The sequence below is a fragment of the Teleopsis dalmanni genome, chromosome 2, assembly GCF_002237135.1.
Source record: "Teleopsis dalmanni isolate 2A chromosome 2, ASM223713v2, whole genome shotgun sequence".
Taxonomy (NCBI): domain Eukaryota; kingdom Metazoa; phylum Arthropoda; class Insecta; order Diptera; family Diopsidae; genus Teleopsis; species Teleopsis dalmanni.
In genome coordinates, this window is record NC_051847.1 from 150,072,356 (window position 1) to 150,089,881 (window position 17,526).

The 17,526-nt window shown below is 29.2% G+C and overlaps 2 protein-coding genes across 5 annotated transcripts; both read left to right on the top strand.

Moving 5' to 3' along the window:
* The first annotated feature begins 8,301 nt into the window (after nucleotides 1–8,301).
* On the top strand, nucleotides 8,302–9,370 carry LOC119682701. The gene is made up of 3 exons (XM_038096195.1): nucleotides 8,302–8,536; nucleotides 8,608–9,056; nucleotides 9,166–9,370. Exons 1-3 carry the CDS (start codon nucleotides 8,408–8,410, stop codon nucleotides 9,251–9,253), a joined length of 666 nt encoding a protein of 221 aa, XP_037952123.1. The 5' UTR covers nucleotides 8,302–8,407; the 3' UTR covers nucleotides 9,254–9,370.
* A 2,580-nt stretch (nucleotides 9,371–11,950) lies between these two features.
* On the top strand, nucleotides 11,951–16,322 carry LOC119685707. Of its 4 annotated transcripts, none has more exons than XM_038100064.1 (6): nucleotides 11,951–12,035; nucleotides 12,093–12,225; nucleotides 12,341–12,615; nucleotides 15,200–15,332; nucleotides 15,418–15,863; nucleotides 15,963–16,322. In XM_038100064.1, exons 4-6 carry the CDS (start codon nucleotides 15,216–15,218, stop codon nucleotides 16,042–16,044), a joined length of 645 nt encoding a protein of 214 aa, XP_037955992.1. In that variant the 5' UTR covers nucleotides 11,951–12,035; nucleotides 12,093–12,225; nucleotides 12,341–12,615; nucleotides 15,200–15,215; the 3' UTR covers nucleotides 16,045–16,322. The 4 variants fall into 4 exon arrangements, with proteins under 4 accessions (XP_037955992.1, XP_037955995.1, XP_037955994.1 ...); XM_038100067.1 differs by having other exon boundaries at nucleotides 15,418–15,856; XM_038100066.1 differs by lacking the exons at nucleotides 11,951–12,035; nucleotides 12,093–12,225 and having other exon boundaries at nucleotides 12,289–12,615.
* The last annotated feature ends 1,204 nt before the right edge of the window (nucleotides 16,323–17,526 follow it).

The window sequence follows — 17,526 nt, forward strand, 5'->3', positions numbered from 1 at the left end:
AGATATCTCTATAATAAACTATACTCAAGAACAGTCAGTGACTGTTAGGGATCACAATTATTCAGATTAAATATGAATGGTGACGTTTATTTATCAAATTTCGTCAAATTAGAAAAATTAGAAGTATAATTATAATTAAATCATAGAATTTACTCATGCATATTCTTTAAAATTTCATCGGTCTACATACAAACAATACCCATATTAATGGATAATAAAAATTTAATTTTGTCAATATAGAAGTCTATTCCATTATATTAATTTACCTATTAAATTGATTGCTTTGACGATTTCTGTCCGAGTGGTTGGTGTTAAATTTGGGACATATTGTATTTATTTAGTTTATTTAAAACAATGCTTAGAAATAAATTATCATACAATTTAATAAGGAGTAATAATAATAAGGAATAATAATTATAAGGAGCAATAGTAATAAACACCTTAGCTTAGTAGTGTTATTAGCTCATTTAAATTTGATATATGATTTCGTTTTTATATTATATATGTAACCAGTTAATACATTTTTCTGAGTCATCTTTGTTTAACACTTCGTTATTGTTTAGTCTTATTAGAGTTATATTACAAATGCGATCAAATGATCGTCGATTAGCACATTTGTTATTGCTTTCGAATGCTTCAGTTTTTGAATTTTCTTTGAAAATAATAATAAATGTGATAATCGATCCCTTCGAATTTATACTAATTCGAAGCGACATGTAACTCAGGTGCTCAAATGATTCTCGATCACTACATTTTTGTTACATTCGTAGTCTTCAATTTTTTGATTTACATTGAAAGTAACAACAAATGTGCTGATCGAAGATTATTTCATCACCTTTGTAGCGTGTTAGTATAGTTAGTATAATGTCTGAGTGATCCGGACAGATCATACAGGTGTTGAAAAGCAGTTTTATTCAGTTAAAGTTACTTTATAGTTCTATAGTCAATATCAAGTTAAAAACGTTTTAGCTGTTGGTTGGTTAATATATTTAATACTTTGATATTAAAATAAAAGCACAGAATTGTTTAAACTGTATCTACTTGTTCCAAAATCTTTGTAGACCTTGAAAAGTATGATGATCTGTATACCACGGCGAAAGAAGAGTTCAGTTATTTTTTTAATCTATATAAAATTATTGTAACGTTTCTGAAACCTTTTAATTTTTACTAAAAAAATCCAGGATCTTAAAAAAATATAAACTAAACTGAACATACAAAATCGTTTATTTGTACTCTTTTGTTATTACACTCGTTTTTGTTTTTCGATTATCTATAATACTGTTAGATATACACTCATTGGACTTTATTTATAGCTTTGTAATCCTTTACTAGCTTTATACATCTGTATTTTTTATTTAGCTTTTTTTATATCTTAGCCAAGGAGCATGTAGCCATGAAGAAATGCTAATAATCATACTGTACTATATATCAAGCCTTTTATTAGTTTGAGCTAAGAATATTTCCTATTTTTTAGTTTCAATCAAATTGATCAGATTGGTTGCTTTTACGGGATTTCAAAGGCAAACTCTATGACGAAGCTTGTTCAAAATGTATCACTAGTCTATCGTTACAGAAATCAAAGAGAGTTTTATTCTATTTGAAGTTATAACGCGGATATTCAAAAAGCTGGTTTAATATTTATCTAATATTAAAGATAAGAATTAATTACTCTTGTATTGTTAGAGAAGTAAATGTGTTTTGCATGGAAAAAAAATGCAAGGCATTTGAGTCCTGTGCAGAAGCAGGTGACTGAATTTTTTGGAAAAGTCAATGTGGATGCGATTTGTGGCTATAATTTGCAGGTAGCATTCATCTACATTCGTAATAACTGGGGTTGAACAAACTTAGTACCAAAATACGAGTTTATTGTTTAATTAATATAGAAATAATTGTAATTTAAATACAGTTAACTACTTTTGATATAATTTTGATGTAATTTGTTTTTGATTGTCAACAGCATTACTTAAATCCCATTTCAAATATACCTGTTACCATGTGGTAGTTATCGGTAATTACAATAAGAAATTTTCTTATTCTTTTTTTATAAAGATTACAGTTAATGTATTTAATACTGATAATTTTTAATTTGAAATTTATCTATAAATTTAATTAGTAATACAACGATTTTACGCAATTCTAATTTTCATATTATTTTTGAACTTGAAATTCTCTAATCCAGGGCTGTCCAGAGCACGGTCCATAAGCCTCATGCGGCCCGCGACATGTTTCTAATCTACCACAATTAGGCAAATTTTTCTTTGTTGTATTTTATGGTAAAATATTATTTAATTTTTATGGTACTCCAAATAAATTAGTGACGAAATTTTTAAATTCAAACAAAATTTTATAATCAAGTGGATTCTTGTGCTAACCATACAGCCGTTTTGAATATTGCTAAATATCCACCTACAGTGGAATCTAGTAAATTCTATTGATTTATAAGCTTGATTGCAAGCATCAGGAAATGAATTATATCACGTTTGAACTGTGGATCCGTGTGTTAACACACGAAACCAACATAATATTGGATTCACACGAGATTTTTGTTTGTAATTTTAGCTGTCAATTATTGTTGCTCTCAATTCAAAATGAAAATTTTTGACAGTTAAAATTACCACAAAACACATCGTGTGAGTCCAGTATTAACACTTATTATTGGAATTTTATCAATTTTTATTTTTGTCAGTCCTTCAGAAAAAGTCATTGTAATAGTTTATTAATAAAATAAAAATTAACGCATAAACTACAGTTAAATAAATTAACTTAATCATTGTCATTCGTTGCTTTTTCAAATTTCCACACTTAGTTATGAAAAACACTTCTGGATACTTAGATTCCTTGCATTTTTAAAAATTGTTTATTTGATATATAACATATGTAGATTTAAATCAACCATTTCTCTTAAAAGTTTTTATTAAATTGGTAATAATTATTGTGTCATTATAACTATTTTAATTTTTTATTAGAAATTAATTTATACATATCTCTTAAAAATTTCTTTGATGAATACATACAAGGTGTCTTCGAGGTATTCGTCCAGGAACACATTCTTGCCACTCCAATAAACATTGGTTTTGACCAGATAGCATACCAGATAGCGCACAGTCTTTTATTTTAACCAACACTTGAAATTGAGCAAATAAAAAAATATTTAAAAATAATTTTGACATAAAAATGTCTAAATTTCTGGGTCGAATTGAAATACTAAGTTAAACATATTATATATCTCTATCAGAACCATATATAAATAGAATTAGACTGCACATTTTTCATCGGAAATATTTTAAGGGAAAAGAAGAAAGATCTGGACGCAATCTAATCTTAAACGAAGAGCAGGAGTGAGAGCCGGAACACATACTCTGAGATTGAAAAAAGTAGTCTGTAGGGCAAGATTAATTATCTGTAACAGTAGCGGGGCCTGGACGCAGGGCACACCGATGGAAGTCTTAAATGACTAATAGGGACTCTACCTGGAAGTAATACTAACGTAGTCCTGGGGTAGAACAAGGTCTCTAGGAATGAGGGGGACTGGTTTAGTCCGTGCGAGTCGGGGACTCACCTTCCGGGGCGCCGAATTGTGGTCAGTGCGTAGGCATTCCATTCCTTCTTGCCGCAAAAACAAAAAAAAAAAATCAGACCAATATACAAATAGAATTAGACTGCACACTTTGCAATCTTGAGGTAATTGAAGACGTCCAACATTTCATGGCAATCTGTCCTATATTACAAGAGATTAGATTTAAATATTTCGGAAAAGTGTTAATGATGTAATTTCACTAATAAATGGAGAAAATTTTTAGAATTTAATTTAATTTCGACGAAACAATTAGTGGAAGCAATTAATTCAAATATTAAGTTTATTATAAAACAAACCAGGAATTTGTCTCGTCATTCAGTATATAAGGATTTGACATAGCTAAATGGATTAATATATCTTTACGGATGGTTTATAGATTTTTACTTCAAAACGACATAAGCAGACCCTTTCACTTTTTGAACGGGTCTATTGTCTTCCAAGCCATTCTTAACAAACACGAGGGTCGACGGATTTGGGAATATAATATATAAAATTAACAAATTACAGTTTTTTTCGACAGCAGACCTGCTATTCTTGTGGGGTGCAACTATAGTACAAAATTAAAATTAAAACTCCGTATGTTCCAGGACACCAACTAATACAAGAAAATTAAATTGCTGATGAAGTACCTAAATAAGGATCAGAAGCACACTGAATAGAGTTTCAATTTAATGAAAAATGTTGATCTATAATCATTTTTTAAGACTTGCGTAAAAGAGAGCTTAAATGAAAAACTACGTTGGGTTGTAAATATTACTAACTAACATTTCTAGGCTATAATTTAGCGAGAACAAAATTTATGTGGCAAAGCCAAAATGGAAGTAGTAAGGCTGGTGGAAGTGTAACTAGTAGGTAGGAAGAGAAAAAATCAACAGAACACTTTTTGCAAATGTTCACGTCTAACAAGGCTAAGATATTTCACAAAAGAAGTCTACGAACTAGTGAGCCTAGCAAACAAACTAAATATAGCTTTATAAAAACTAATTTCTATTATCAACAGTACAGGTTAATTTTAAAACTTAGCTTTTCATGACTGGGTGTATAGTCTCAGAACAGCGCTTGGATGGTAGAGGAGTGAACCAACTAACCATAAAACAAAGCAAGACTTAATATAAATTATAAGCTGATATTTTAAAAGCTTTGTTCATTTTATGAAGCTTAATTTGAAGAAGTTTCAATGAAGAGAAAAGAAGCAAGTTTAGCAAATCAACCCATTATTTCAAAAAGAATTTTTCCTTCATCATTTTTTCCGGTTACTTAAAGCAAATAAAGAAATAAAGAAATGTTTATTCATTACGATTACCAGTTACATTACTGAAGTGGGGCACAGTGTACCAAGCTTAAAAAAAGGACGATCAAAAATCGGCCCAACCTAAAAACTACACTTAAAAAAAATTTTCTTTCAATATCTCTACTGGTTCAGAAAATACCGAATATTTTTAACACTTAGTATTAAGCATTTTGGATAATTTTTTTCTTAATAAAAATAAAAAAAGTGAAAAAAAGTGAAAATGAAATTTTCACTATCCAAACTTATAAAGACTACTATAAACCATGTTATCTGATTTCGATTAAGTAAAAATCAAGTAGTTAACTTATCTAAGTACTTGATTGAGTATAATAACCAATTTATATCAACAATTAATCTAAAAATAACTACATAAAGCAATTAAAATTAATAATATATACTAAAAGTGTCTATTATGAGTATTGTGCCAGATTTATTATCAAAACCATTAAGCACATTCATTTTACAAACAACTCATATATATCACTTTCTCTCATTCAGGGTCTAAGAGTTCGGAAATTAGTACATTTACCCTTTTAATGAGTTTTTATTGATTTTTGTAATCTTAAATCGTTGCATTGATTTTTATGTACTTTTTATGAACTAACAATACCACGCTATGATTATATCCATAAAACAATAACTTTAATATATTTTTATCTTTGACCGCAACCTACCTACCGATATATCTTATCTTCTTGTAGCTTTGCGAAATTGACATAAAATTACAACAACAAAAAATATAAATATTTTCGTTTTCTTCGAAAATTGAATTTATTTTTACTTGCGATTGATTATATCGGAAATAATTTGTTTTTTATTTGCGAATTAATTAAATTATGACATTCTTTATTTAATAAATTTAATTAATTTTTGTAGCGATGGAATTTTTTAAAACTGATTGTCCATAATTATCACTATTTTTATATAAATTATTTCGAAATGAATGAATGAAAAATATAAGATCAAATAAAATAATAAAATTTTTTAGTCATGTTTGCCTAATTAAATTAAAAGAAATATAATTAAGTGAAAATATAGAAATTATCTATCACTTCGAGAATAGAGTGAGTGAGAAAAAAATGTCGGATTCATGAAGTTTATTTATTTGTTTTTTTGATGGAAGTAAATGTTGTTCACTTTTTGTCAAAATATTACGTTTAATTAGTAAGAATAATATTTGTCTCCAATTATTTTTTCATTCGAGGATAATATAAATAAACAATACCAAGGAGCAATGGATATCACTCCTACAGTAGTCATCTGTATGGCATGTGTTTTTGTAGAACCTAATTCATTCTGTAAAATCAGTAAAGATTTTATCTAATAATCCCTATTTTATAATAAATTGACGTTAAAACGAATCGTGATTAACTTTCACATATTTAGTTACAGCATTCTTAATACCTGTTCCGCCAATGCTTCCATTATCGATCTAAATAATGTTTTGTTTAAAGTCAATATGACCTGTGGCTTTAATAAGCCCTTGCATTTGTAGTTGTCGATAAGTCAAAATAATATCATAGACTTAATCGATAACCTTTAAGAGGGGTGTGTCCCTAGTTGACGTATAACTATGTTAAACTTAATTCAAAGAATTAAAATGTGTTGCAAACATTGATGCATGAATATTATCCTACTGATCTATGAATTCCTTAGGTGCTTAATTTTTCAATATGTTCATTACAGAATTCCAACTATAATGTATTCCCCCTACTCCTGAGTTTGTCTTTTCCACAAGCAAATAGCGTACAAGTTCGCAGCCTGTGATCCACTGGTTTTTATGGTAAATAACTGTAGGAAAACGGCGACTTACCACAGATTTTGATATTTTTACATCAGGTACCAAATTCTTCATATCTGGAGTTGGTCTATTCATTTTATGAATAAAAATATTTTTTTCAGAAGATCGTTTAAAAAAAGATATTTGAATCAAATCAAATCAAATTTCTTTAATTTTTTTCTTTACTTTTACCATTTACGGGTATAAAATTGCAATAATGACTTTGCATTTAATGACGGTGCATTTTTTATTCTGTACCTTAGTATATTTTAAGAGGAATGTATTTTCTCCTTTATTAATTATAATAAAAAAAATGTTAAGTTACAAAATAGCGAGATTATTTACCTAATATAGAAAAGATCTAAAAAGAAAGCTTTGTTAAGGTGTTCAGTGAACACTCTGAACCATTCGACGCCTCGCGTCTGAGTATCACCAGTATTTTATAAGATTACTATTTGTTCCGTTCAATGTAAAGCGCTCTTGAAGGCCAGTAATTCAGGACCACGAAGAAATCAATAAAAGGCTTAATAAATGGATCGCATGAAAGTTAGGTTAGGTTGGATTGACCGGTGGACCAAAGAGATCCATTTAGGCTTATTAATTAGTATTAGAAAACAAACAACTTTTTACTCTGGGAATTCACAAATTGCTACAAATGTAGTTGAAAGTCTTAACTAACCATGAAAAATATTTTGATTAAAATAAAATTTACTACTTCTTAGATATACAGTAGTTTTTTTTTTAAGGAAAAATTAAATTATACACTCAATTTTTCCAGTAAATCAAGCGTACTGGAGACATTTGTTCAAAATAGCTACCTTTGCTAAAGTTCGTTCTCAAATGGGAGTGCACGGAAAATCGGAATAATGCCAGAATTGATTTTGTTTTACAATATAATAATAATATATTAATTAAAAATATTAATGTAAAAATTTGTGTCATATGAAATAGTTTTATTATTGTGTAGGCAAACGGTCGTAAAGCGTTTTGCGTTACAAGTGCAAGCGGCCCTTATTGACAAATATTTTTAAAATTTCCCTTATCAGTTTTTCATGTACAAAAGCCATGATAAGACTCTCTACAAATTTTCATTAACTTCTGTTTTTTTGGTATTGCATACTCTTTCACAATATCTAATAGACATACATAGCTATATAGTATACGGGTATAAGTGCATGAATACTATTGTTAATTAGTCTAATGTGGTATTGAAAAGATTTGTAGTTTGAATGTCACATGTCGCTCAAATTGTCAAGTTCTTGAGTATCATAAGACTTTCCCTGCGTACTTAAAATTAAATTAAGATTTTGCATAAAATTTTATTGGGGTTCTGGTAATCAGTATTAACTCGTATATCCACTACTTATTTAGGATATCTATAGAACATTAAAAGTACACACTATCTACGGAAACTTGTAAAAAGCACCGAATTTATAACTGAAATTAAATTATTTTATTTCTTTTTATCTTATTTTTTTAGTTTTCGATAAACGTTTATGTAAATATTGTATATAATTATTTATATTCAAATGAGTAATAATGAACTTAAAATTGTGATATCAAATTTTAAGGATTTAGATAAATAATGTAATTAATCATAAGGGTATTTATTAATAGTAATTTCATATAATTTATGATACTGATCAATTTCGTAGTTCAGTCTTGAGTGTACTGTCTGCAGTACTCGGTAACCACGGCGTAAATTAATTATATAAAATAATTCATAAAAGTTTTTATTGAAGTGCTCTATAATATAAAAATGTTGGGAAGACTTGCTTGTTTAGCTGTTTTGTTATTACTGGGACAACAAGTTTTAGCACAAACTCAAACCAATGCACCAGTATATTGCAATAATGCCACAAGCATTACTAACTTTACACTAAGTGATGTAAGATTCAGGGCTCCCACTGATTATAGTACTAATGAATTTTATTTTATAATATTGTTAAAATTTTACAGTTGTCCGGTGTTTGGTATGAGGTAGCAAGGAATCCTGCTACGCTCATAAGCGTACTTTGTACTCAAGTCAACATCACATCAATGCCGAACAATATAATGAACATACAGACCACCTACTCAAATTCTCCATCATATCCTTGGGTTAACGTAACAGAAACTGCAAATGTCACTAGCACTATTTCACAATATGGCTTCAATGTAACATATTACTTATATAACACACCATCGCAGACGACCCTAACCTTTAAGGTACTAGCTCTAAATCCAAGTACGAATGCCTACATTTGTGGTTACTCAAATGGTAGTGATCCTAGCACCTTTTTTGACGTAATCTTATCACGTCAACGCATATTGAATTCTACAACTTTGACTGCTTATGAAAATGGTGGTCCACCTAATTTCGTTGGTTTCGGTAGTTCAGTGATGACTCCAATATCGCAGACTCAGAGGTTTGTTGATATGAAACATAAAAATTATATTTGTTTAAAAAAAATTCAATAACAATTTATATAAATTTCATTATTATAATTTTATAATCATAAAATTTTTAATTTTTAGCTGCTATGCCAATGGTGCCACTTCCACAGTTTCATTTATGGGTGTGGTTCTTGCCTTGCTTTATGCAATGTTCCACTTGGTTCAGTAAACACTCAACTATGTGATCAGAAATTATCACAAAATTTTAAAGTTTTTATATTAATGTATGTTTTTTTATAAATATTAACATATGAATAAACATGACAATGGACATGAGTTCCACTTAACACAATCAAACATTTTTTTATCTTTGCATTAAATTATACTGGAAATTATAAAAAATTTTTGCACTTGGCAAAAGATAAAATACGAAAGTAAATAATTTTGTTGGAATTATAAATAAATACTTTTTAAAGATATCAGTATTTATATAATATATCCAAAAACATTTTAACTGAACGTTTCTGTTTCAACTAGTAACACAGTTCCTCAAAATATAAATGCGTCACTACAATTAATTTTGAGGCTTTAAGCACTTAAAGTAAGCATCAGATACTCCAGATATTTCCTAAAAAGTATACTTACGTATATACACATATAGGTATATAGAAATGTCATCGCTTGATATGATAGCATTTACAGTGTTAGTACTAGTAGTTGCTCTTAGTTGTTTCGAAATCTTATGATGAGTTATGGGCAATACTTAAAACAACTGTTCAGCCAAAAACTTAATTAAAATAATAAAAATTTTGATGTTGCATTTCACTACTGTTCAAAACCTCCTCATTAAAAACAATTATTTCTATTAAGTAAAATAATCATCACTGTCGTCGTAACTACTGTTCACATCCTCTTCCAATGAAAACGAAGAGTCAGCCACAGGCTACTCGACGAGGTCAAGAACGACTCACGTGTGTAATGGCCAACTATGTAAATAAGTAAATCTATAGCTGGTTTCTGATTTTGTTCTAATATAACACAAAAAGTAAGTTTGTTAATAGATTTTTATAGCAAATCAACAAAGCTCCAAGTTCGAACATATAAATCAAATATTTATAAATAATTAAATGCAAGAAATAATTTCAAGACTACTGATGATGAATGTTTGGCGATACTCGAAACAGCTGTATGGTCAGCCAAATATTGAATTAAATAATATTGTGTTGTTTACTACTGCAGAGCTCTCTTTTGGTGATTTGGACAATTTGTATGGAGCCTTACATTATCTTATTGGAATACTACATCTTTTTTATAAATCAACAAATTTATTCAGCGGATAACAGAACACTTCAAAATACACCACTGTGTTTTTCGGTAGAAGATATAGAAACATAATTGTTTTATCACTTTTTTATGAATTTCACTTTTGAAAGTACTTAACACTGACATTGTAGGCCACATATATCTTCCTCCCAATGGATCATTTTTTTAACGTTTAAAAAGCAAATTACAAACGTCAACGCAATAGCACAAATTTCTTTCCGTTAGAAGGTGTCTACCTTAAGATTAAAATTTAGGTCTTTTTTATAATCAGAAACTGTTGAATTTGATAAATTTATTTTCTAAGTGTTCTCTTGTGTTGCTACCTGTCGTTTTGCATCCAGTAATGCCTTTAATGTGTTTTCATCAACTTAAGCTAGTCTTCAAGAATGTGGTACATCTACAACATCAAAATTGCCAGATCGAAGTTTTGCAAAACAGTTTTAGCACAAGCGTTTAACAATTAATCTTCTTTATACCATGTTACCCCTGCTTACTTAGTAAGTTACTTATATAAAATCAACATTTTCTCGCTTCCATTGACATAAGGTACTTATTGCATGTAAAAGAGCAATTATATATCATTGCGGAGTAATGTTTTGTTCTTGCTTATCAATACAACTCATTTCAACAACCGTCAATTTTGTTTTTTCTCAATTATGATAGACAATAAATAGGCGCTCGTTTCTTAAAAAGAGCGAAAGTAACTTCAAGGCTCAGTTAGTCGGTATGTACCGTAAGAACTTAAGCGAACTTAATCCAAAGAGAAATACATATCCAACCACACCTGTGTTTTGACAGGAACAAAATAAACAAAGTTCGTCGCTTCTGTCTAATTCGTTTCTATCAAATACACAGGCTTTGATTTAAATTTTTACAGTACATACCAACTAACCTTCAGTTTTGCTTGAAAAGAGAACTCTCTATGTTCTCTAACAAAAGTTAAACTAACTTTTTCTGTTTTGTTGACGTTTTATGGTATTCGATCTTTAGTTTCTGCTTCATGCTGCATATTGATTCAACGGTTGGATAATATAAGTGAATTTCGGTGGAAATACTTTTACAAAAACGTAATCAACATACATATCTTTTTGAATGTACTGTATTAGGATCACTATCCGAAAGTAGAATATTACCAAATACGAATATAATGTAGTAGAAGCATTAAAACCTTAAATGAAAAAATTTAAGGCACATTATCATATTTAATTTAATGATAATTCGTTAACGACTTGAGGATTATAATTTACTTAGTAAGTTAAGCTTACTAAGTAAGCAGTGTAAACGTATTATAATTTTAGTTGAATTTTGTTTACTATATTTTAAAGTAAGTGAAAAAGCACGGAAGCTTTATGTAAAGAATAGGTAATGTATAGGTAATGAAATTTTCTTAGTAAGTGAAGTTTACTAAGTAAGCAGAACGTTTATAGTACGTTTCTATTAGCGCCTAGTCTAGTAAAAATATATTAATGATTTCTTTACATAAATCAAGAATAGTTTCCCTCTTCTTTCTTGGATATTAGATACTTCCTGTAATTTTATATTTAAATATGGATAATCTAGGTTGTGATGTATATTAATTCATTTAATTTCATATGCCATTCACCAAAAAGTTTTTTATTTGTATTTTTCTCATAAAATTCAAAGCATTGTTGAATATTTATTATGTGGTCTCAATTAAAGGATTTGAAGTACACTTTGCAACGTTCCCAAACAATTTAATTAAATTAACTACATATTCTTTATAGAAACATTCTATGATATATGTTGGAAAAGATTAGCAGGATGGTATATTTGTTATTAACGATACAGCAGATAGTACAAGTTCAAGCTGATAGTTGTGGTACTGTGGACAGCATTACTAATTTTACTTCAGATGTTGTAAGTTTAAGGGTTTTATGCTGCATTGAAATTATATTCCTTTTGCATTTAATTACATAATTAATAATTGTGTAATCGTTATTAAATTAACTGGTTTTTGGTGATAATCTTTAAGACATCTTCCTCCTATATGTTCTTGTACCGACGTTAAGATTACTTTGTTGCCAGATGATACTATGAAATTACATTACTTACTCGCTTCAATATGTCCTTGGAATAATGGAAGAAAAACTGTAAATTTCTTTAGTATGGGCACGACATCTAGATATCCTTTATCATATTCCGTATATACTGAACCCACAGCAACAATAAAAGAACAATATGAAGAACTAAACAATATAATTAGAACAACATCCAAAAACATGTGCATATATTTGTGGAGTTTAACAGGTAAAGTTAATATTACCAGTTTTACAACAATTTTATAACGGCAGAGCATTTATAGTACATTCAAAAATATTGGCTAAATATAAAAATAGGTCCCACTGACATTAAAGCTTTTAACCACTCCCGTGGCTCAAACTAATAGGTTAAAATAAAAATGATTTTTTTATTATAGCAAAGAAAATTTATTACTCAGATAATTTGAATAATCATATATTTATTGTTTTTTAATTTTTATATTACAGATGGTTCCACTTTTGCTTATGATTTATGGTTATGGTCCTAACACTGCTCTACGTAGTTTTTCAGAGTGTACAGCTATTGAAAAAAATGTTTTAAAAGTTAAATACTTATTATTTTTTAATTATACGGTAACACAATAGACCGTTAGGCCTAAGTAGATCTCTTAGGATCGCCGGAATAATCTGACCTAACCTAATACTTGTTTTAGAGAATTATGTGTTTGTGTTGGAGTTCCGTATATTTATTTGCAAATTTAGAAAAAGTTTTGATACGATTAACAGATAATATTTTGTACCATATAACATAAATTATATAATATGTATATATATGTTTCAATTACTTACTGTTTAATACCTCAGCATTTTGAGTGCAATTGGCAAAATAACCGGGTGGGACTGTTTTGTACAGTATATTGCATAATAAATACCCAGGACGAATTAACGAGACCCTTCTTGAGCAGTAGATATTTCTTAAGACTAAGGTTCGTATTCTCTTTACAATATATTTTATTTAAATAAGACTTCCTCCTAATGTCGTGTGGTAATGATTTCAGATGTAGTTGCAATTGTCTCAGATGGAGATGACTTAGAGTGTTGTGTTATTCACTGCAAAAATTGGCAAAAGATCATATTTATAGCCACCTAAAATCTTTCTGTATTTTTTTTTTCCCTAATATGTGTGTGATTAAGTGGATTTTTTAAATATTTTGCACTGAATTTTCTAAAAAAATTGCATAATGTAGTTCCCACATTTTCCCGAATATATGGAATATCAGTCGAACTATTCTATGATCAAAATCAGATAAGGTGGAGACTAAACTTTACGCTTTCAGGTTACCTGACACTTAATGACTGTATGTTTATTATTATATATTCATTGCAGCGAAACTATTGTGCCACGGATAGTGTAAACTTTTGTCTAAAAAACACTGCAATGATCTCCTAGCCGAAAAAATAGTTTTTGGTTGAGTTTTTCAGACAATATACTAATGCCTAATTTGCTATCAAGTTTTCAGCAGAGTGTATGAATCTCTAAGCACTCATTTGGAATTGTGTTGCCGCTTGACCAGTTTATTTGGAGACATATGTAAAAATGTTGTGATGAAATAAAGGCGGCATACTACAGGAATCAATATAGGTAGTGATTATAGGACCATAGTTTAGTATCGAAGAGTGTCCAATATCTACCCTAGACCATCTACACATAATGTGAGGTTTGAATTCAAAAGTAAGGGCCTATTGTTGAACCCTAAGGTCGATTAATGACCGGTTAAGAAGAACAAATAATGCTATGATCAGAGTAGTGCATAAAGCCTTTGTTGCCTTAAAAGCAGCAATTTTTCTGATATTGTTTAAGAATTTTCGATAAAGAGTTTCAAACAAAATAAGACACAATACTAGATAATCATATAAAAAAATATACAACAATACTGCCAAATAAATGCACAAGTGAAAATATTAAAATCCCATTTGTGGTCGAAGGTTTTTTTAACAGCTGTCTTTTGAACCTCTTCAGATTTATTTGCTTTCAAGCTGCTGATGGTGTAAGGATATAGAAAATCTATTGAGTGTATACGTAGTATAGAATACTTAGCTGTTCCCAAGTTTATTTCAGCAATATACGGTCGGTAGTGATAATAAGCCACCTACACAGAGAATAAAAGATGAGAACTCTGAACTCTTACCATAAAGTGCCTTTTGAGGGGATTACTATTGTAATGATCTTATTTGTAAGCAGTGTTCTGATTTAATTTTAAACAGGAAATAGTTACTTTATAAACACACACTCGTCATGAGTAAGCGAACCTATTTCTGATTAACCAAATCCAATTTGCATCTTTACTCTACATGACATTGCTCAACAAACCTGTCTGATCTTGATCATTTTTTCTAGTAACAGAGATACTGAAGCTAAAGACAATCTAATAGCCTGATTGAAATATGTTTTCTGAACTCCTTTTTTGAAAATAAATTTTTACAATTTGCTAACAATGTCTGTTTTTCAATAAAAGGACATTGTTATCTGACAGTTTAATTGTCAGCTTTCCCGATTTTTAATACTTAATAATTATCCGTACCTGTTAATTCAAGTACGGATAATCGAGTTTCCAAAGTGTATTAATTCATTTAATTTCGTATGTCATTAATTTATCGTTTTCACTTTGTATTAGAATGTGTTAACTCATATATTACAACTAATCAATTATGAAGTTCCTTCTTAATATTTGCAACATAAAGTTTAAAACATTATCAAGCTTTTGTAGACCAGTCTTAAGCATAGCGTTTGCGGTATGCATTACAATGGTCTTAAACAATATAATTAAATATATTATAAATTTTTTTTATAGAAATATTTCATAACAAATGTCGGAGAAGATCAATATTTTGGTATGTTTGTTATTCATGATAAAACAGATAGTACAAACTCAAGCTGATGATTGTATTTCTGTAAAAAGCATTACTAACTTCAGTCCCAAGGATGTAAGTTCAAAGGTTGCATACTTATGGAATCACTTTTCCAGTAAATTAGACAATGTCATGTGATAATGCTTTGGACATTTTTCAGATAGTTGGTGTTTGGTATGAAGTAGCAAAATATCCTCCTCCTCAATATCTTTGCACTCAAGTGAAGTTTACACTATTGCCGAATGATATTATGAATATACAAACTACATATTCAATTTTTCCATTGGAGCCTTGGGATAATGTAACAGAAAGTGCAAATGTTTCTTGCAAAATCTCGCCAGAGGGATATGATATATGGTATAAAGTATTGAATAAAAACAGAAATCCGGCGTCAAATATGAAAGTAGTAAAAATACATTCTAACTCAGTTGCTTATATTTGCGGATATACAATTGGACTTAATGATACTCAAGAATTGTTCACTTCAATTTTATCGCGTTGTCGCATAATAAATTCGATAAAATTGAAAGAAATTGAAGATAATGCTCCTCACGGTATTGATGGTTTCGGAAGCTCAGTCATGACTGCTGTAGTGCAAAGTAAGAGGTGTGCTTAAATAAAAATTATTTTCTATTATAACGAAAAATATATAACTTATACAGATAATTTAGATAATCAGTTTGTTTTTTAATTTTCATTTTTCAGTTGCAGTGCTGGTACCACCTCCACTCTCTCGTTTATGGTTATGGTTTTAACAGTGCTCTACGCTACTTTCCACTGGGTTTAACGAATGTTCAGTTATTGAAGATAAATATTTCAGACTTTTAATGTTTTTATGTAGATTTCATTATTCATTGCAGTTCCACACATTAATAATTTGTTTTGTGGTATTAAATCTTCGATAATGCAGATTTAAATAATTTTTTACCGGTGTTGAAAGATAATATATGCAAGTAAACAACATAAATAAGTTAAAATTTTAATCGAATTGTTGATAAACGCTCTATGAGATATTAGTATCCACGTAGGATATATGACCCACGCAGCGATATCGTTTCTTAAATATTTTTGTGTACTAAAAGTACATCATTATAATAAATTTAATTACTTTATAAACTTAAAGCATATTTTAATACAAACATTGTTTTCGAATAATAATATTATTATAATATTAGTACTTAAAATAATAGCGTTTATATATTGGGGTTCTTCAGACGTCAATGTAACCAAGTAAAATTTTGTTATAAAAGAACTCTTCAAATAATGTTAACGTGTTTAAGTGATCGTGAACGAAATAATTCAATAAAATTATTTTCTCAGTAATCTTACGAGTTGTTATTCAATCAATGATTTCATGTTATTTTTATTAACTTCAACTGATAGTGGAATGTGGTTTACCTTTAACATCAAAGTTCTCGGTACGAAACCACTTTTGATATTAAAGTTCAGTTAATTTTTAACAAAAGCATAAGAAGCATTTCATTCTGAAGCTTAATCTTACAGTTAATTTATAATGTATATGACACAAACTACACACATATTAAATTATTATTAACTGTTGAAACATGACTTAAATACCATATGCCTACAAGTTAGTTTAGGCTAGGTCAGGTTGTACCGGCCCACAGTGTGCCAGAAATCAACCGATCGAAATTCGATAGTTTTTGAAACAAAATTCGATATTTTCTAAACCAGTAGAGATATTAAAAAGAAATTTCCTAAAACTTTGTTTTTGTGATGGCCCGTTCTATCCGGTTCCGATTTGTGAAACAAAGAGTCGACGTAACGAACGAAGAAGTGAATTATATATGAAATGCTATATATGTAACAAGACTTCAAAGAATTTTAATGATATGATTACAGCTCTACTCTCTAACGTTAGATTTATTAGTTCTGCATGCGAGAGTACGACTATTTGATAACCTGTTACACTTGTCCTATAAATTGCCTATTCAGAATGACAATCACGTTCAGATAGTGCCAAAGTCATAATTTTGCAGAGAAAAATTGAAATTGAAATTCTTATTGTACATGTGCCTTAACCTGGATTCGGATATAGTAATGATGGAAACACAAGCAGACGATTTTTTTCAGAGCCTGAGTTATCCGCAGAAATCATGGTTCAAATCTGATTTTTCCTTTAAAATTGATTTTGGAAGTCATATCAAGTATATATCACATAGATATTGAGAAATTTAATCAATATACCTTTAATACAGTGAAGCTGTAAGTAATGCTGTACGTAATACTGTACCCATGGTATACTATG